Below are 22,534 nucleotides of genomic sequence, written 5' to 3'. Positions count from 1 at the left end.
ATACGAGCGGAGAGCGACCATCGGCTGTTATGATGGGCCATCACAATGGCCGGCGCTTCAGTTCTGGTGGCCAACCGTAGGTGCACATTTTCAGCTGACCGTTTTGGCCATTAAACACGATAATTTTGTTTGTTTAAAACTGCTGGACAATGAATGTTTTCTCATCGGAGAAAACCAAATTCGGCAATTCACCACTTTCGACCAAGCGAAGCAACTCTTTAACTCTTTTGAGTCTATTTTCTTTCAGTTGTGGTGTAAGTTCTTGCACTTTTTGGAATTTCAATGGTTTTATCCTGAGCTCATTTTTCAATATTTTCCGAATGGAATATTGCGATATGTTCAGCCAATAAGCCATTTTCAGGCACCGCGACGCGGTTTTCGATCAAGTCGCTTATTTACTTTTCGAACCATTTCTGCTGATGTGTCTGTTTGCTTTCGTACACTTCCTTGACGTCGGGCTACGCGACCAGATTTATCCACATCTAAATGCTGGAGTGCTCTACCAATAGCCACTTGTGGTTTTCCAGCCAAATATAAGGAAATCACACTATCACGCTTGAATTCCAACACGAATAACTTTTTCTGTAAAATTCTTACCAAAAAGCTTTTCTACGCTTGCAAACAATATAATCAGCTGTCACTGGAATAATTTGAACAGCTGTCGGACGAGTGGCTTGGAAATGACAGCAGTCTGAAGTTGCTTGCAGTTTTTTCATCTCACCCTGTATTTTTGGAGATCCACGTGTGTTCTCGGTTTTTGAACTTTTTTATGTTCCGCTGTCAGAACGAGATTAATGCATGCTTATTAGGAGAACATATGTACGTTTTTGGTCCATTTCGATATTTTTAAAAATATTGTATGATCATGTAAAAAGCTATGCCGAAGCCACGGAACCTTGCAACATTTCGTAGAAAATGTTCTTTTATTGCTCCCTCTGTCATTCCAATTCAAAAAAAAAAAATATTTTTAAATGTTGATTCCTGATAATTGTTGCTATATCTCCGATTTCTCACTAAACAATACGTGCTGTTTATGAGGGTAAAAAGACCCATTTTCATGTATTAACAAGTAAGCAAAGGCTATAGTCGTGCGGGGCCGACCATGTGATACTCTACAACACTACAATGTCCAAATCCCTTTATGCCCAAATCCATTTTGAAAATTTTCACTTTTGAAATTATGTCACGGAGCCCTGCCCATATATATCCCTTAGCATTCTGACAAGGGACCCAATATTTTGGCAGTCCGTCGTGCTGTTAGTTGGTGTGGTCCATTTTACAGTTAAATATGGTCATCCAAAACGCTAGAATTCTTCCCTGTCATTAACTCTCTTCTCAGGCAAAATTCGGTATCGATTTGTTTCAATTGTGCGATCAGCAAAATTTTTCTGTTTTCGGTTCATTTGATCGCCAAAATATTTTGCGATCATCTCCAAATGCAAAAGGCCCTTCTGTATCTCCAAATTTCGACTCTATATGATTTGTTCGTCTACAATATTTAACTATATTCGTCAACGAAATCAGCATAAAAAAGCCAGAAGTTCGCCTATTGTGTATTTCGCATATCACCTGTAAGTAATGTTTGTATTTTTTCACACCAAAGGAGTGGTCAATTCCATCCGCTGTCCTAACTCTAACTTCAAGTGAGATTTCGTGTCTTTTGGTTTTTATTTATGACCTTTATAACGGCTGCAAAATCAGGAATATTTTTAGTTGTTGGTCCATTTTAACCTCTAAATATATTGCGGACATCTTTGAAAGCGATAGATCTAGCCCTTCTGAGCCTAACCCTACCCTTGTGAAAATAGAGAATCGGACGATAATTGCAATTTTTATAGAATAACCCCAACCTGTGTGGTTGGCCCAATCATGATGTTGTAGGGTATAAAAATATATGATTCGGTGACCCTTTAACATTACAAGCTTCTGCCCTGTCCTAAACAAGCTTCTGAGATATCCGATTATAACTTTTGGTCCATTTTGCGAACCAAGAACTATAAATATCTATTCTGACCCAAACTCTGTGGAAAATTTCGTGGACATCGGGCCGTAGTTGCGATCTGCAGAGTGATTACAAATAACATGGTCAGACAAACGGACACAAATAGCTGGATCGGCGAGATAGAAAGATCGAATACTGTATGGTAGGTCTATTTTCGAATTGTTTTCATCTTTTTGGGCCAATCAAACCCATAATACCTTCACAACACAGTGTTATAGATTATAAAATAGATTTATTTTACAATACAGGGTTGCCCATATTCGATGGACCTTTGGGCCCTTTGGGCCCATTCCAATCGACGAGGCTTGTCCGCAGGCAACATTCTTTGGGTCAATTGAATTTTGTACGGGAACAAATGCAAATCAAATAATCCGTTGTAAAGTGGACCGAGCCATGCCCAACTGCTGAGAACGGCGTTTTTGGGATGTTCTTGGGGACCTCTCAACACTGGCACGTACGGCAGCGATATTCTCGGCCGATCGCCTTGGTCGACTTTTATATGGCCTCTTCGGATTAGAAAGAGCCTTACCAGTCGAAAATTTTTCGTATAAACGCTTAATGGTGTTCTTAGAAGGCGCACTTCTCACATTTTTTAATGTTTTAAAAGCACGTTGAGTTATCACAATTGACTTCTTCTGTTGAATGTAAATTTCAACTATTTCAGAGCGCTCGCGTGGCGTGTATTGGTTCATGGTATAAATCTGCTTGGACTGACACTTCAAACGCGGTATGTCATTAAGCGATGTGACATCTCTGTCAAAAGTTATGGCGTTGCCAGATGGGTCCGTCGAATATGAACAACCCTGTACATATTTATGTGAGCAGGAAAACTGTTTTTCATATTTTTAAAATAAAAATATTTTTTAAGGATATTACTAAAGGATTTTAGGCCAATAATGGAGAATTTTTGGTTTTTTTTAAATCACAAACAATTTTTTTGTGTGATATATATTCACCGAAATCGAGCCGTTCTTCTTAAGTTAAGTTCATTTTCAAATCACTGTCTGCTCGTCATTTCAAAACGGAAAGCAGCAAATTAAGCAAATAAGCAATTATAAAGTCTATTTGTTTCGAAATGCATATCACTTGAATGCCAAGCATATTGCAGCTGTTTGTCTGTGGTTCTCGACGTTCTTATGAATCTATTTCAGTTGTGCTATAATTTTCACTCTCTACCTCTCTCTCCACTCCTCCAATCGTGGTTTTCATAATTCTTAGCTTTAGAGGATATTTATTGGAAAACTTTAGTTTGATTTGTGTGCTGGTTAAAAAAAAAAAAAAAATGGATAATATCCACTGCATAAAACAACAGATGCAGGCTGATGTTGTATTTGTAGCAAAAAGCAAAAAAAGGCTAAGCCAATTGGTTTAGTGGTTACTTTCTAGTCAAAGTTGAAATAAAACCCAGTATCTGATGAGCCATGAAATCTATGGAAAAAATGCCGCCAACAGAATACAAAAACAAACAAAAGGCCATAAAACCTAAAACACAAAACTTTTTTTTTTGAAATTATCATAAAATTAAACAAAAAAGTTTTGTATTTTTTCGGATTTATGATATTGCAATGGAGAGAAAGGGGGAACAGTTGGGGGTTTGTTTGAACAAACCGTGAGTAATATAGATAAGCTAATTAGGATAGTCAGTGTTGTTTCTAGCTGAATAGAAAAAGTTACTAATTAAGGTTGTTTGGTAAAAACCAAACTCACACACGCCCCGAAAACCAAGGATGAATAAAAAAACATAAAACTTTGTTCTGTTCGGTCATGACGAAACTAAAACACCGTTCTCAAATAAAGAATATTTTGGAGAAATTAGTGACAATATGAAGTATAAACGTGCATATTTGAAGGAGCATAGCGCCTATCGTAGATTTGTAAAAACAATTTTTGGCAAGCTGTAACAGTGGATTTTTATACCCTCCACCTTGGAAAGCAGGGTATATTAACATTGTTATTCCGTTTGTAACATCCTTAAATATTCGTCGTAGACCCCATAAAGTATATATATTCATAATCAGCATAAAGTCGACTTAACGATGCCGGCTGTCTGTCTGTCCGCCTGTCCATCTGTCTGTTGAAATCACGATACAGCCCACATTATTTGACGTAGAGCGCCAAAATTTAGCAGAGCAATTTGTGTTGTGTCTATTATGGTTGGTATTGAAAATGAGATATATCGGTCCACGTTTTGGTATAGCCCCCATATAAAGGTACCTCCCGATATTCGGTATTTTAATTTTTTTCCACATTTTTTCACGGATTTGTATAAAATTTGTTATTTTTTGGTCAAAATGGGTTCCAGCTCCGGTGGCGAAACATTGCATGTATGGGTCCATGATTTGGTATAGTTCCCATATAACGGTACCTCCGATATTCGGTATTTTGATGGTTTTTGCCACATTTTTTCACTGATTTGTCTAAAAATGGGTATTTGTGGGTCATAATGGTTCCTAGTTCGTGTGGCGAAACATTTTATGTATAGGTCCACGTTTTGATATAGTCCCCATATAACGGTACCTCCCAATATTCGGTATTTTGATGATTTTTGACACATTTTTTCAAGAATTTCTCTGCAAATTGTTAGTTGTAGATCATAATGGGTCCCAGTTTGTGTGGCGAGTCATTGTAATTATAGGTCCACGTTTTGGTATAGCCCCCATATAACGGTACCTACCGATATTCGGTAATTTGATTATTTTTGCCACAATTCTTCACGGATTTGTCTGAAAATTATATTTGTAGGTCATAATGGGTTCTAGCTCCTTTGGCGAAACATTGCATGTGCATTTGTTTGTAACAGGCAAAAGGAAACGAGATAGACCCATAGTTCCTTTGGATGATCTGCATAGAATTACATTCTGAGTCGATTTATGCATATCCACCCGTCCGTCCGTCTGTCCATGTTTTTTTTTTTTTTTTTTTTAAACAAAGTACAGGTCGCAATTATTGTCCGATCCAGATGAAATTTTGCATAAGTCATTTGTTCCACCCAAGGAAGAACCTATTGAAATTGGAGATAATCTGTAAAAAAAATTAGATATAACTCTTATATATATCTTCGTCCGATTTGCCTTTTATTTGTCAAAATGAGCATAGAAACAAGTATGTCAAATTTGATGAAAATCGGTTCAGATATAGCTTTAGCTACCATATATATTGTTCATCCGGTTTGTTATATTTTTTATACCTTATATGAAGCTCTACGAAATATGCAAAGGGGTGTAGGGTATCATAAAATCGATCCAGTCCGACTTTTAGACCTTTTTTACTACTTTTTTTAATATTTTCTTTTATATTTTTAGGGTTTTAGGAATTCCAGAGTGAATTTTTCTAAGCATCCTTTAAAGAACTAATTTAGTCCTATAATTCTATACCGTCGCAGGATATTCACTCCTAATATACTGTGCAACACAAAAAATAATCGCAGGGAAAATCCAGCAGATTTTTAAAGTAGACGTAAAAATAGACGACACGTGTATCGGTGTTTTAAAAGTTTACGTCGCAAAGAAAAATAAATAGAGGGGACAAATCCCCCCCCCCCCCCTTTGTCATAAAATACTACTATATGCCCTAGATGGCATCAAAAGTCGAAACCTTACCAAAACACCAGGAATTCATACACAAGGTGGCGCCGCCCTGTTAGAACCACACGTTTTCTATTAGGGGATTTTCAAGATTATTTTTTAAAGGACAATCTTCGACTTTTTAAAAATATTTCTTTCACAAGTATCGTGGATTTTTATACCCTACACTACAAGGTGGTCAGGGTATTATGACATTGTACATTTGTTTGTAACAGGCAAAAGGAAACGAGATAGACCCATAGTTCCTGTTGATGATCTGCATAGAATCACATTCTGAGTCGATTTATTCATGTCTGTCCGTCCGTCCATCTGTCCGTCCGTCCGTCTGTCCATATATTTTTGTAAACAAAGTACAGGTCGCATTTATTGTCCGATCCAGATGAAATTTTGCACAGATCATTTGTTTGGCCCAAGGACGAACCCTTGACCCAAAGAAGAACCTATTGAAATTGGAGATAATCGCTCAAAATTTAGATATAGCTCCCATATATATGTTCGGCCGATTTACTTTTTATTGTGCACCAAACGTGTAATATCAGCCCGAACTGTATGTTATTTTGCATATACACCCAAATTAGGCCTGAAAATAAGTATGCCAAATTTGATCGAAATCGGTTCAGATACAGCTATAGCTCCCATATATATTGTTCATCCGATTTGTTATATTTGTTACCCACAACCGTAATATGCACTCTGCAACAACAATATTTGCGGAAATATATCAAATACAGCTCAGAAATACATTTGCCAAATTTTATCGACATCGGTTCAGATTTGGATATAGCTCCCATATATAACTTCGTCCGATTTACCTTTTATTGTGCACCAAACGTCTAATATTTGTCTAAATGGGACGGAATTTGGCACTTACGACCGAATTGAGTCTAGAAACTCGTATGTCAAATTTGATGAAGATCGGTTCAGATATAGCTATAGCTTCCATATATATTGTTCATCCGATTTGTTATATTTGTTACCCACAACCGTAATATGCACTCCGTAACAACGATATTCAGGGAAATATATCAAATACAGCTCAGAAATATCTTTGCCAAATTTTATCGAGATCGGTTCAGATTTGGATATAGCTCCCATATATATTTTTATCCGATTTCAAATTAATTGTGCACCAAATGGCCAATACAAGTCCGAATTTAAAAGATGCAAATGCTTCGGCATATTTAGTCCTTTGAACTTTAAATTATAATTATAATCTTAACGTGTATGATTGAATTCTCCCATAAAAACTTTTAATTGTTATGTGGAGCTCTACTAAATTAGCGAAGTGGTGTAGGATATCATAAAGTCGTCCCCGCCCGACTTCAAGACTTTCTTTACTGGTTTTTAATTTTTTTCAGGAACTATCGAAGATTTTCTTAAATCTATATCCCCAATATTTCTTAAGAATATTTCTTCAATGACCATCGTGAATTACTTCAAGACTTTCGTAGATTTTTTAAAAATATTTCTTTTTTCTTAACTATTTCTTTAGAAACTGTCGTTGATTTTTTATCAGAATATTTATTCTTTGAAGAACATTTGAAATGCTTACTGCAACTCTTGATGTTTTTATGTTCTATCTCCTAGATTTCATGGATTATAGTCCTATTGTCTTACTCAGGTGATGGAGGGCTTGCTTCATCTGAGAAGACTTAATCCAGCATTTCTCCGTTGTCTTGACTTGCATTTCTTTGTGGGCTATGAAATATTTTGTTTTATATCAAGGGGCTTCGTTAATACCAATTTTGTCCGTATTATTTTATATAAAATGTTTCATTATTTTCAAAACCGTTCCCTTTAGTTAATTTTTTTAGAATAAATATTTTTAAATTTTCATTTTATGGAAAAAGAAAATTCTTGGGTAAATTGATTTGAACAAATTTCAATGTTAATAAAAATTGCAAGTAAATAAAAGTAGTGTAAGCGATTTGAAAAAATATTTGTTCAAATTCAACAAATTTAAAAGTATCAGTCGGTTTTTGCCGACAGATATATATCCGCAGCTTGTGTAAGTTTATTAAAATATGTTTTCAAAATGTTGACCCTTTATGGAAGTGATACCGAAGGAGTGGACCAATATTTTCTTGTCATGTGATATAAATATTTCAACATGACCGATTAGGGCTACATCGACTACTTTCTTCACATTTCATGAGATATGTTATAATTTTTTACCTTTTATTGTGCACCAAACGTCTAATATTTGTCTAAATGGGACGGAATTTGGCACTTACGACCGAATTGAGTCTAGAAACTCGTATGTCAAATTTGATGAAGATCGGTTCAGATATAGCTATAGCTTCCATATATATTGTTCATCCGATTTGTTATATTTGTTACCCACAACCGTAATATGCACTCCGTAACAACGATATTCAGGGAAATATATCAAATACAGCTCAGAAATATCTTTGCCAAATTTTATCGAGATCGGTTCAGATTTGGATATAGCTCCCATATATATTTTTATCCGATTTCAAATTAATTGTGCACCAAATGGCCAATACAAGTCCGAATTTAAAAGATGCAAATGCTTCGGCATATTTAGTCCTTTGAACTTTAAATTATAATTATAATCTTAACGTGTATGATTGAATTCTCCCATAAAAACTTTTAATTGTTATGTGGAGCTCTACTAAATTAGCGAAGTGGTGTAGGATATCATAAAGTCGTCCCCGCCCGACTTCAAGACTTTCTTTACTGGTTTTTAATTTTTTTCAGGAACTATCGAAGATTTTCTTAAATCTATATCCCCAATATTTCTTAAGAATATTTCTTCAATGACCATCGTGAATTACTTCAAGACTTTCGTAGATTTTTTAAAAATATTTCTTTTTTCTTAACTATTTCTTTAGAAACTGTCGTTGATTTTTTATCAGAATATTTATTCTTTGAAGAACATTTCATTAAGGAAATTCTGGACAACAATCCTGGATTTTGAAGGATATTTTATTAAGGACTAGCAAAGGAATAGGTTTTTTTAATTTTCTTTAAGGACAAACAAATCTATAATAGTGAATTCAATACCACAGCATGGAGGTTTGTCATTTCGCTTTTATCGCCAGATTATGTATTTTGGTATTGCAAATGGGTCATATAAGACCATGTTATGGTATGGCCTCACATAACTGGACCTCCGTCGTCAAAAACAAAGCGCATTCTAATTATCTGACATATGATTTTTTGACATTGAGCAAAGCTGCTCACATTTCTTTTATCTTTCTCTTAACTTATAGTGAGTGATACCAACACAAATGCTTACCTTCCATTTTATCGCATGGTCGACCCCTGCACTTTGAACAACATCAGTTTCTACTGACCAAAGCTTCAATCTTCTTTGAAGGTTCATCGAAGATTTGGTTGAAATATTATTGATGTTCCATCGTATCTACAATTTTGTGTGCCATTCGTGAAAGCTGGTTCAACGACTCAATGCTCACCGATAAAATATCTTAAGTCTGCTTGGGAGTACGTTGTTTCTCTCATTCTCTCGAAGAAATGTTGATGGCAACCGTTTTTCTTCAGAGTCCATGAACCGAACCTGTATACTCTTTTTTAACGTTTCATACATATTCGAAACTGTAATTTATTTCGGAAAAATTATGGTATCATTAAATCCATCAATGATACGAAATTTGGTGAAATCGAATGAAATACATGACGTTATGAATTGGCTTTCTACTTGCTTGCAACACAACGCCGGATTATTATGCCGAAAACGTTGAAATGCTTACTGCAACTCTTGATGTTTTTATGTTCTATCTCCTAGATTTCATGGATTATAGTCCTATTGTCTTACTCAGGTGATGGAGGGCTTGCTTCATCTGAGAAGACTTAATCCAGCATTTCTCCGTTGTCTTGACTTGCATTTCTTTGTGGGCTATGAAATATTTTGTTTTATATCAAGGGGCTTCGTTAATACCAATTTTGTCCGTATTATTTTATATAAAATGTTTCATTATTTTCAAAACCGTTCCCTTTAGTTAATTTTTTTAGAATAAATATTTTTAAATTTTCATTTTATGGAAAAAGAAAATTCTTGGGTAAATTGATTTGAACAAATTTCAATGTTAATAAAAATTGCAAGTAAATAAAAGTAGTGTAAGCGATTTGAAAAAATATTTGTTCAAATTCAACAAATTTAAAAGTATCAGTCGGTTTTTGCCGACAGATATATATCCGCAGCTTGTGTAAGTTTATTAAAATATGTTTTCAAAATGTTGACCCTTTATGGAAGTGATACCGAAGGAGTGGACCAATATTTTCTTGTCATGTGATATAAATATTTCAACATGACCGATTAGGGCTACATCGACTACTTTCTTCACATTTCATGAGATATGTTATAATTTTTGCAAAATGTTGAAAAATGCGGACCGAAGTATTCCACTTCATCTAATACTGGACATTAATTTCCAAATTTTTCCGAATAAATGACAATCGAAATGATCAAATTTTTTGGGAAAGTACCCGAAGGAATGGACCCATAGATTCCTTATTCACAACAGAACCTTGAAGGTTGGGCTGATATATATAATTTTCACGCCAGATCTTGTCTTAGCAGAAATGTTGGATTGTGAGAAGTTTAAGAAAAATCGAATGCTTATACCGCATTTTATAAGAGATATATTTATTCAAAATGTTGTCCCATTGTGAGGCAGGTACCAAAAGGAGTGAACATATATATCCCATCTTCGCAGCAGATATTTTATAAATAAAAATATTGGGCTTTGTGAAGCTTGAAGGGAATCGGGTATTTATTTCGGATTTTTTGAGAGATATAATTATTTAAAATTTTCACCCGTTGTGGAGGAGGTACCAGATGCAGTGGTCCGATATATTTCATATTCATACCAGATTTTGTATTGATAAAAGTATAAAGATGTGTGAAATTTGAAAGAAGAAAATCCAACTCCCATTTAACATTTTATAAGAGTTATAATTATTCAAAATTTTCACCCTTTGTGGAAGGGGTAAGAGGGGCTGGACGATCCTTTCGTGATCTATAATGTAAATTATTTTATGTGAAAATGTTAACCTTTTGTGGGGGAGGTACTAGAAGGAGTGGACCGATATTGCCCATCTCCGAACTCGATCTCAGTTTGATAATAATATTACGATGTATAAAGTTTGGATCAAATCGGATACTCTTTTCGAGAGTTATCGTAGATTAACTCCAAATGCCCTGAAACGGATTAGGTCTAAAGAGACCTAGGGTCTAAAACTATTATTTTGTTAAGGCAAGTTTTGGCCATATCAAATGATATATACCCCCTGAATACTTAAATTCCCTATGAAACCTCCATATATTCGGTATTTTGATGATTTTAGCGATTAATATTTGGAGTAGGTCAATGGTCGGATCCAAAGTTTTCCTGATGGTGTAACTTTTTACGGGAATAGAATTTAAAATAGGTATCACCTCCCATGACAGCTAAATGTCTATACAGGTGTACTTTTCCGTTTAGACCCACAGAACGTTAGCACTCCATATTCGGTATTTTGAACCGCATTCTTCAACGGAATTTTCTTAAATTTGGTATAGCAAATTCCTAATAACAGAACAAATGCTCGCTCGAATGGTATATCTCAGCACTTTTAGAGATATTTTCAAAAGTGTTACTTTTCAAGTGTAGGAACGTATTAAAATTTCGGATCCGCCGAACTTTTTTGTACCCTACACCAAGTAGTGGTAAGCGTATTATGTCTTTGTGCATTTGTTTGTAACATGGAGAAGGAGGCGAGATAGAGCCGTAGTTACTTTTGACGATCTTCATAGAATAACTTTCTGAGTCGATTTATGCATTCAGCGCGTTCGTCTGTCCATGTATTCTTGTGAACAAAATAAAGGTCGCATTTATTATCCCGTTAATATGAAACTTTCCAAATAATATTTGTTTGATCCAAAGACGAACCCTATTGAAATTTGGTGAGATTCGGTTCAAATTTAGATGTAGCTCCCATATATATCTTAAACCGATTTCGAGTTAATTGTGCACTTAATGGCCAATATCAGTCCAACTGCCCTGAATTTTGACACATCCAACCGAATTCAGTCTAGAAGCCAATGAAAGCAAGTGGTGAAAATCGGTTCAGATATAGCTTTAGCATCCATATGTATGTTTCATAAGATTTGGGGTCCCACACAGGCGTAATATGAACTCCACAACAATGATCTTTGGCACAAGATCACTTATGGAGCTCAAAATTACCTCTGTCATATTTTAACGAGATCGGAACGGATTAGAATATGGCTCCCATATATAACTTGATCCGATATCAGGTTTTTTGTGCACCAAACAGCTAATACAGGGTTGCCCATATTCGACGGACCCATCTGGCAACGCCATAACTTTTGACAGAGATGTCACATCGCTTAATGACATACCGCCTTTGAAGCGTCAGTCCAAGCAGATTTTTACCATGAACCAATAAAAGCCATGCGAGCGCTTTGAAATAGTTGAAATTTACATTCAACAGAAGAAAACTCAACGTGCTTTTAAAACATTAAAAAATGTGAGAAGTGCGCCTTCTAAGAACACCATTAAGCGTTTATACGAAAAATTTTCGACTGGTAAGGCTCTTTCTAATCCAAAGAGGCCATATAAAAATCGACCAAGGCGATCGGCCGAGAATATCGCTGCCGTACGAGCCAGTGTTGAGAGGTCCCCAAGAACATCCCAAAAACGCTGTTCTCAGCAATTGGGCATGGCTCGGTCCACTTTACAAGGGATTATTCGCATTGTTTTGCATTTGTTCCCTGCGGACAAGCCTCGTCGATTGGAATGGGCCCAAAGAGTCATCGAAATGGCCGAAAAAAAACATGGGTCCGTCGAATATGCGCAACCCTGTATCAGTCCAAATGGACTGAATTTTGGCAATTCTGACGTATATTTCCATTTTGTGGAACTCGACTCCGACACAATGTTTTCTTAGCATAATTCTTCTCGAAGTGATATCACTCCATTGCAATGTTATTTAGCATAAAAGATAAAAATGTCTCCGTCAAATTTAGTGAAAATCGATTCAGAATTGGATATGCCTCCCATATGTTAGTTCCCTCTGAAACCATCTACTTCAAACAAATTCTTTTGTTACGGGAGCTCTACTAAATATGCATAGTAGTGTAGGTTATCATATAATCGGCCCGTCCTACTGTTGACCTTTCCTTACTGGTTTTTTACTAGTTTTAAATAAATTGACCTTTACGGAGAATATTTTTAAAGGACTGTTAAATAATATTTATGGAGATTTTGAGAAATATTTCTTCAAGGACAATAAATTAAGCAATCATAGATCTTGAAGAATATTTTTGTAGGAAGTGTCGATTTTTTAGAAAAAAATATGTTTTTTTTTAAATTTTATTAATTTATTCTCTGACAAAGGAAATATTACAACAAACTTAATATACCATCCATTCCATGGTAAGGTCTCAAAAACCACAACCTCATTAATTCCATTAGATGTAAAGATAATTTATGGAAAACAATCGCCCTCTTTTATTTCAGCCACTGAATAATATATAGCCTTCAATAAAAAAAAAACGTCCTTAGAGCTTTATAATATTCACTTGATAATTTCAAAGAAATTATAATGAACTCTTTCTACCACTGCATAATTTGTTGTGCCTGGCTCATTATGGATTCATATTTTCCCCATTTTTATGCTATTTTCTCCCTCTCTTCTTTCTTTACAGCTCCTATTCATGTTACTGCATTGACGGTTATACAGGTATTCAGTGCCAAACGAATTGGGATGAATGTTGGTCAGGACCCTGTCAAAATGGTGGTACGTGTGTCGATGGCGTGGCCTATTACAATTGTACATGTCCAGATGGGTTTTCGGGTAAGTTGTGGAACTTTTTGTATATAAACATGAAAAAAAAAACAATTTTGGTACATGGGACATACCAGAACAGCTAGCCAGCCAGCTGAACGAGAAAAATATGAAAAACATCGAAAAATGGCAACATCGATTTTTCGAACTTCAATAAATGCCAGGTTGTGGTAAATTTTTCCTAAATTATTGAAAACGTTACCGAGCTAGCAAGAATGGGGACTACATACATATGTATATACAGATAACATGAAGTTGCATGAAAAAGAGAATCCCATTTCATTTGCTATGGAATTGTAAAACATAATCGAACGTTGCATAAATGTATGTATACAACCAGTAAATGTTCATATCGTTGCCAAACATTGCCGGAACAACGATATGTTAAACGTATCTTATCCTTTATGCCTCGTTGACCTATATTTGTAAAGTTTGCTGGCAATGAATTGCTGATATCTACAAATGAAGGGAAAACCAAAATGTAGTTGCAAATTTCATATTTCATTGTTATCGAATAACAAGTAGCAAAGGCTCTGGAGAATTGCCGTTCAATGGAAATAATTAATTTTTGCAAAAGGAAAAAAAAATTCTAGTTTGGAAAGATGTCGTTAGGTTCCAAACATTAATGGCAGTTTGGTAAAGTGCACTAGAAAGATGTGCCAATAAAGGTAACAAGATATACTGTTTTTGGTAAAAGAAAGATTAATATGTTCAAGTTTGTACACAGGCTAATCTATATAAGATCAAGTTGGGGTGCTATGTATCCATAAATCTGCAAAATATTTTTAAATCGGACTGGTGAAGTTCTTATGGAGCAATACAAAGTAGTATAAATTGTAATACTATAAATTTTAAATTGTTTTGCAAATTTCATTGGAAATTCTTATAGCCTCGTTTAAAAATATTTCTTCAAAGAATGTACAGCTACAATCGTGTTTTTATTTTTATTTTTTTATTTTATTTTATTTATTTATTCTTTTTTTTTTTTTTTTGAGGTTGTTAATTCCGTACCTAAAAGGGCTGCACTCGCGATTTTTAAAAATAAATATTCAATTTCATATATATAATATTCATATTCATATATTCCGGGAATTTTATTAAAAAATTGCAAATGCCCACTACTTTGTATGCGAAAAAGGGAACAGATATTTAGTAAACTTATGAGTCATTTTTACACCAAATAGATAGCAATTAATTTGTTAATTTTAAGTTATAAGTTGGACGTATTATTTAATACACATCCAAAATTATTTACCAAATAAATAAATTTCAAATAAATTTCTAAAGGTACAGTGCAAAAATTAAAGAAAATCAGAGCTCTATTACAAATTGTACAGGGTTGTCCATATTCGACGGACCCATCTGGCAACGCCATAACTTTTGACAGAGATGTCACATCGCTTAATGACATACCGCGTCGACCAATGACATAAAAGTCGACCAAGGCGATCGGCCGAGAATATCACTGCCGTACGAGCCAGTGTTGAGAGGTCCCCAAGAACATCCCAAAAACGCCGTTCTCAGCAGTTGGGCATGGCTCGGTCCACTTTACAACGGATTATTCGCATTGATTTGCATTTGTTCCCGTACAAAATTCAATTGACGCAAAGAATGTTGCCTGCGGACAAGCCTCGTCGATTGGAATGGGCCCAAAGAGTCATGGGTCCGTCGAATATGGGCAACCCTGTATTTGTTAATTTGGCTTGGTTTCAGAGCGAACTAATCTATGGGAGGCATATCCAATTCTTAATCGATTTTAGCCAAATTTGACGTAGAATTTTTTATCACTTGGAGAAGGATTATATTTAAAAAATATATCGGAGCGGAGTTCAGCCAAATAGAAACGTACGTCCCGCAAATTACTCCATTTGTGCTGATATTAGCCATTATTTGCAATATGTTTGATGTACTTGCTTCCAGACTGAATTCGGTCGGATGTAACAAAATTCAGAACTTCTGGACTGATATTTGCCATTTGGTGCACAATTAACACGAAATCGGTTGATGATATATATGGGAGCTATATCCAAATCTGAACCGATCTTCAAAAAATTTAGCAGATTTCTGGGCTGTATCTGATATCTGGTACCAAATATAATTCTTGTGGAGTGCATATTACGCATGTGAGGGACTTAAAACACCAAATCGGGTGAAACATGTGTATGGAAGCCAAAGCTATATCTGAACCGTTTTTTACCAAATTTGATGTACTTGCTTCTAGACTGAATTCGTTCAGATGATCCAAAATTCAGGTTATTTGAACTAATATTGTTTGTTTGGTGCACAATTAAAACGAAATCGGTTAAAGATATATATTGGGACTGTATATAAATTTGAACAGATTATCACCAACTGCAATAGGGCTTGTCCTTGGGCCAAATAAATATCAATTGGAAAATTTCATCTCGATCCGATAATAAAAGCGACCTACATTTTGTTCACAAAAATACGGGTACAGAAGTGATCCTCAAAAGTAACTATGGATCTATCTCGCTGCCATCTGCATGTTACAAACAAATTTACAAACACATAATACCCTCACCACTATGTGGTGTAGGGTATATAAATATAAAATCCGCTTTTTTATTGGCATATTTTTAAGCAATTTTCTAAGATATTATCCGAATTGGCCATTTAGAGTTGGTGTGAATTGTCAAAATCAGTCCAACAGTTCTTGATTTATAAGCGGTCTTACTAACAGCCTCTTCTTTAACATATTAGATTGTTTTGCTATAAGGATGAGATAAAAAAAAAAACTGCATCAAAATAAAATTCCCTTTTTTTTAATTTTATTGAATGAAAGCAAAAAATGTCGGAAATACCATTAAATTTTAGATTATGTTTATAGTTGTTCGAATTGGTCACCTTTGGCATGAATTATGGCCTTCAAACGGCCAATGAAACCGTCACACGCTGCCCGAGAGTTGCTCTACGATATTTTGCCCCATTCTCGGTGAAGCGCTTGCTTCAGATGATCGACACTTCGGTATTTTTTAGGGCCAACCTTGCTTTCCAAAATACTCCAGATACAATAGTCCAACGGATTGGAATCCGGAGATTTTGGTGGCCATTTTGCACTGGAAATGAAACGAGGAACCTCATTTTGTAACCATTCTTGGGTGACGCGTGCTGAGTGCGATGGTGCTGAGTCATGTTGGATTGTCTAACGTCTGCGGCCAAAATGTTTGCGTGCCCAAGGCTTTAATACACCCTCCCGAATATTTTCGCGATAATATTCTGCATTTATTCTGATGTCACAGTCGAGTAATACGAGCAGAGAGCGACCATCGACTGTTATGGCGGCCAACACCATCAGCATGGCCGCCGCATGAGTTCTGGTGGCCAACCGAAGGTGCACATTTTCGGCTGATCTCTTTGGCAAGTAAACACGATCATTTTGTTTGTTTACAAACTGCTGGACAACGAATGTTTTCTCATCGGAGAAAACCAAATTCGGCAGTTCACCACTTTCGGCCAAGCCAAGCAACTCTTTTGCTCTTTTCAGTCTATTTTCATTGTGTTGCGGTGTAAGTTATTGCACTTTTTGGAATTTCAATGGCTTTACCCCGAGCTCATTTTTCAATATGGAATATTGTGATATGTTCAGCTCAGGAGCTATTTTTCGGCCACTGCGACGTGGGTTTCGATCAAGTCTCTTCTTTACTTTTTCGAACCATTTCTACTGATGTTTGTGTTTTTTCCCGTCCACTTCCTTGATGTCGGACTACGCCCAGTATCAGGGTAACGAGCGGTGGTACGAGACACAAAAGATTTATTCACGTTTAAATGCTGCAGTGCTCTAACGATAGCCACATGTGGTTTTCCAGTCAAATAAAAATAAATCACACTATCACGCTTTAAAATGAAATATATATATATGGGAGCAAAAGCTATATCTGAACCGTTTTTCACCAAATTTCAAATAAAAATAAATCACACTATCACGCTTTAAATCCACGACGAATAAATTTTTTTTGTGGAAAATTCTCACCAAAATGCTTTTGTACGCTTGTAAACAATATAATGAGCTGTCACTGGAATAATATTAACAACTGTCGGACGAGTGGCTTACTAATGACAGCAGTCTGAAGTTGGTTACAGTGTTTTTCATTTCACCCTGTACCCCCCCACAAGGGATATTTATACATTAAATATTCTCAGAGTATTCATCTGCCAGCAATATCTTGTGAAAAAATAACATAAACACCTTAGTCTCAATTTTGAAGTCTATTATCAAGGTACTGACCAGTATTGGAATTCTTTTATTCATTTTGTGGGTCGATAAAAGTCGAAAAAATTATAATGCTAATAATTTCTGTAATTAACGAAATTTATTTGTAAATTAGCGACGAAATCAAAGTAGACGCTAAGATCTACCGATAGATACCAACGATGTCATCTTCAACTTTTTTATATCAAATTTTTAGGTTTCAAAATTACCGGTTTTTGTCGGTAACAAAGTTTTATAGAATATGGGTCGGCCTCTTGAGTTCACAGAATAATGACTTAAATAAATATAAACAAGTAAAAAAGCAGCTAAGTTCGGCCGGGCTGATCTTTTAATACCTTCCACCATTTGGAAGGAACTTGAAAATGTTAAACGAATTCCGAAAACTACCATTCTATCTTTTAAATGATGACCTTTATACGGGGGCTATATAATTTTTTGTCATAGGCTGTAGTTCCCATTACAAACTTCGAATACGAAATTTGAAACAATTCGCGTGAATGATGACGTTAAAATCATCAAAATACCGAATATCGGGAGCGACGGGGAAAATGTGGAGCGACATGGCCCATTTACGAACTTGCCTACTGGCAAAATACACATGTATGCAACATTTTAGCTTTCTTTCTCAATTCGTTCGAAAGATAGCATGATAGTGTATGCATATAATTTGTAGGGTCTATTATGAATATTTTGAGAAGTTACAAACGGAATGACAAAGCTAATACATATACCCTCCATAGATTGGTGGAGGTTATAAAACATGCAATCAAAGTCATCATAGAATATTCAACATCTTCTCTAGACTTTTTAATTTTATTATCATTAAAATTTTTTCTCTTTTTCCAAAAAAAAAATTGAAACAAGAAATACAAACTCTCAAAACATAAGAAATTTAACAACAAATTCACTTAAAAATGAAAGAAAATGAATTTATTAAAAATTAATATGCATTTGCCAGGGCTTGTATTTTTCATAGTTTAAATAGCAGCAAAAAAACAAAAACGAGGGAAATCATCAACGGACGAACCGACCATAAATGGGAATATTAAAAAAATGAACTTCCAACCATCGACAGAAACCATACAAATTAAATACGGACAAAGAAAGCTAAAACAGCAACAACAACAACAACAACAGCAGCAACAAATAGTTGTTAAACATTCATAAAACCCCCCTGGGACTTTGGCTATAAACAGAAGAGTAGGTCGGTTGGTCGCTCGGAGTTGCCGTCCTACAAAAGAGTCATGCGGAAAGAGAAAAAAAACGCCAGCTCGGCCGGTCACTCAAAGAATTTTTATGGACTGCACTGGTGGCTGCTGACTCGATGGTCGGTTGTTTTGTTGAATGTTTCGTTGATGCCTCGTTGTTCACAACTTTCGGTCCGTCATCCATCATAACATGGAAAACCGCCAGCCTATGCTGCTGCCTCTTTTGCCAAAGTCGAATGACGTGGAATTTTTTTTTCTCAGTTGACGTTCAATGACTTTTTGGCCAACATTTTGAGTCGTTTCCCAGCAGTGTTCTCTGGTCATAACCGCCACTTCACTTTGTTGTCCAAACTCGGTGAACAACAACATTTTTTAGAGATTTATGAAATATAAATCATGCTCGGTAATTCTTGGACTGGGCAGCAGAAACACAGACACACATACAAACGACCAAAGAAGCAGCAGCGAGCGAACAAACGACCAATGCATTAAATGAAAAAAATCAGCGGACAGGTGAAATAATAAACTGAAATGTTTTTCACTGGCAATGACGCCGCGGTTGGTAAAAAAACTGAAAAGAGAAAACTACAAAGAGGACAAAATGCAAATGATTTATACCATATTCAAAAAAAAAAAAAAAAAAACTATTCGAACAAAGAGTTTAGAAGAGGGCGTTTCCGACTATCTTTATGTCCACTGTAATGCGACAAAAGGCCAAGTGGTCGTCAGCTGTAGTTCACAAGTACCGTACGAATTATTCTCTCATTAATTAAAACTACAAACAAAATTAATGAATTAATGATATAAAATAACATTTATAAAGGGGAAATATAATCGGTGAAAGGGGATTTTCTCTGAAAATGATTCAAGGACTTACTTTGTGTCATTTACCTCTAAAATCACTCATAAATTGTTAATGAGGCGGTTTTTTGTTTTGCAAAGTCCAATCTGAAAAAATAAAAAAAAAATAAAACAATTAATAAAACTTGATTTTTAAAATGATATTAAAATTCATCACTTTAGTAAAATATATACCCAGCGAACCAATTTGTTGGAGTTCGGTGGGGCTTTCAACCGAAAATCAGATTTAAATTTCGATTTCGGATGCGTATTCGGGCCGTGGTCTAATCGAAAGATACATGGATTGACTGACATGTTGTCATGCTGAAGTTTTAGTAAACTCGAACGGAAGTCGGACCAAACTCAAAAAATATTTATGGAAAATTCGAAAGGGAAAGCGAACAAAACGCACTAAATTGTTTCCTGTTTTGTTTGTTTGGAACAAATGTTACCATACAAGCAAAGGAGAAAAAATATCTACAACAAGAAATAGGTAAGGAAAGGTCACAAATCGGTCGGGCCGACTATATGATACCCCACACCATTATGCGTATTTAGTAGAGCTCCCCTAACAAAAAAGAGGTTATATTGGAAAGTTTATTAAAGATCATACCAACTATGAACCTTATTTTAATGTGTATCACGGCTTTAGATTAGTCACAATTCGGGAACTATATCCAAGTCTAAATCGATATTCAACCAATTCAATGAAGCTTTTGCACCTCTAGTGCCAAATAACATTGCTGTATAGTGCATGATATAACTTCTATAAGGATTAAATTTATTGGAGCAATAGATATAAGAACCGAGTTTCGCTAAATAAAAAAAAATTTGGTTGAATATGAAAAAATCCATCCAATCTGGTCTAATATTACATATATGTTGGATAAAAACCGTGAAATCGAATGAAGATGTGTATCGAAGGATAAGAATCTGAACCGATTTCAATAAAATTTGGCAGAGGTATTCTCGAGCTGTATCTGATGTTCGGTATCAAATATCCTTGTTGTGGAGTGCATATTACGCATGTGAGGGACTTCAACACCAAATCGGATGAAACATATGCAGTGCGAGATAAAAAAACTGCAACAAAGTGAAGCGCCATAATTTTTAAATTTTTGTTTAAATTTCATTGAATGAAAGCAAAAAAATGTCGGAAATGGCGTCAAATTTTAGAATAAGTTTAGACTTGTTCGAATTTGTCAACTTTGGCACGAATAATGGCCTTCAAACGGCCAATGAAACCGTCACATGCTACCCGAATGTTGCTCTGAGGTATTTTGGCTCATTCCCGGCGAAACACTTGCTTGAGATGATCGACATTTTGGTATTTTTTGGTGCCAACCTCACCTTCCAAGATATTCCAGACACAATGGTCCAACGGATTGGTATCCGGAGATTTTGGTGGCCATTGTGCGCTGGAAATGAAGCGAGGAACCTCATTTTGTAATCATTCCTGGATGGTGCGTGCTGAGTGTGATAGTGATTAAATTTCGGCCAAGCGAAGCAACTCTTTAGCTCTTTTGAGTCTATTTTCTTTCAGTTGCGGTGTAAGTTCTTTCATTTTTTGGAATTTCAATGGCTTCACCCCGAGCTCATTGTCCAATATTTGCCGAATGGAATATTGCGATATTTTCAGCCCACAAGCCATTTTTCGGCCACTGCAACCCGGGTTTCGATCAAGTCGCTTGTTTACTTTTCGAACCATTTCTGCTGATGTTGCTGTTTTTTTTTTCGTCCACTTCCTTGACGTCGGGCTACAATAAATGCACAATAAACTTGAAATCGGCTAAAGATATATATGGGAGCTGTATCCAAATGTGAAAAAGTTTTAGGCTCATATTTCTAAGCTGTACAAAAATTCATTGTTGTGAAGTGCATATTACGCATATGAGGGACAATTCGGACGAAACATATTTATGGGACCTCTAGATATATCTGAACCGATGTTCACTAAATTTCATGCACTTGCTTTTGACGGAATTCGGTCGGATGTGTCAGGTCATTTGGGCAGATGTTGGCCATTTTGTGTCCGAAATCGGTTGAAAATATGTATGGGAGCTATATCTAAATTTTAGCAGATTCTCACCAATTTTAATAAAGTTCGTCCTTGGGTAAAACAAATATTGTTTGGAAAATTTTATTTCAATGGGCTAGTAAATGAGACCTGCATTTGATTCACAAAAGTACATGGAGAGACGGACTGACATGCATAAATCTACTCAGAAAGTGATTCTATGAAGATCCGTAAAAGTAACTATGTGTCTATCTCGCTTCCTTCCTTCCTTCCTTTATGTAACAAACAAATGCACAAAGATAGGGCATTAAAAGCTTATTTTGGCATTTAATTTCTTAATCATAAGAAATAAAGTGCTCCTTCAATTGCAATAAGGCATAATCGAACGGTTCCATTTTATGTAATTTTCCAGGTTTCCAGAAATATGCACAATGTCAAACATTTTGTGCATATATATGCGTTCTTTTTTATTTTCCCTTCCATTGATTGATTGCATTTGTAAATTGTTCTCTTAATGCAATCGCAATAATGTGGCAAAAGTAATGCCAACAATCTGCTCAAAATGCAGTCAAGTGTAAGTACGGCTGCAAAAGGTCAAATAGTTGTGTGTGTGTGTGTGTGTGTGTGCATAAATCTGCATAAATTGCAGTAGCAACAGCAGGCGGTAAAAAATAATTTCGTGGCAAAATTTGTCACAGACTAACGAACGATGCATACCGTGGCAGATATAAAATGTCATGAGAGATAAGCATAAAAATTTATGAGAAATCAAAAGGTCAAAATGACAGCAAATTTTTTGGAAATTAAAAAAAAAAG

The 22,534-nt window shown here is 35.5% G+C and overlaps 1 protein-coding gene across 4 annotated transcripts in view; it reads left to right on the top strand.

Moving 5' to 3' along the window:
- The window catches only part of LOC101895957 (protein eyes shut), a 345,750-nt gene that overhangs the window by 112,141 nt on the left and 211,075 nt on the right, over nucleotides 1-22,534 (top strand). For all 4 annotated transcript variants that reach the window (XR_009342571.1, XM_059124731.1, XM_059124732.1 and 1 more), the window contains one exon: nucleotides 13,283-13,431. Coding sequence is in view for 3 of the 4 variants with exons in the window: in XM_059124731.1 (XP_058980714.1) it covers nucleotides 13,283-13,431 (149 nt within the window). In the remaining variant the exon portion in view is untranslated. The remainder of the gene's footprint in view (nucleotides 1-13,282; nucleotides 13,432-22,534) is intronic.

This window comes from Musca domestica, unplaced genomic scaffold (genome assembly GCF_030504385.1).
Source record: "Musca domestica strain aabys unplaced genomic scaffold, Musca_domestica.polishedcontigs.V.1.1 3, whole genome shotgun sequence".
Classification (NCBI taxonomy): Eukaryota; Metazoa; Arthropoda; class Insecta; order Diptera; family Muscidae; genus Musca; species Musca domestica.
The sequence above is the reverse complement of the archived record's forward strand: the minus strand, read 5'-3'. Positions and strand labels throughout refer to the sequence as shown.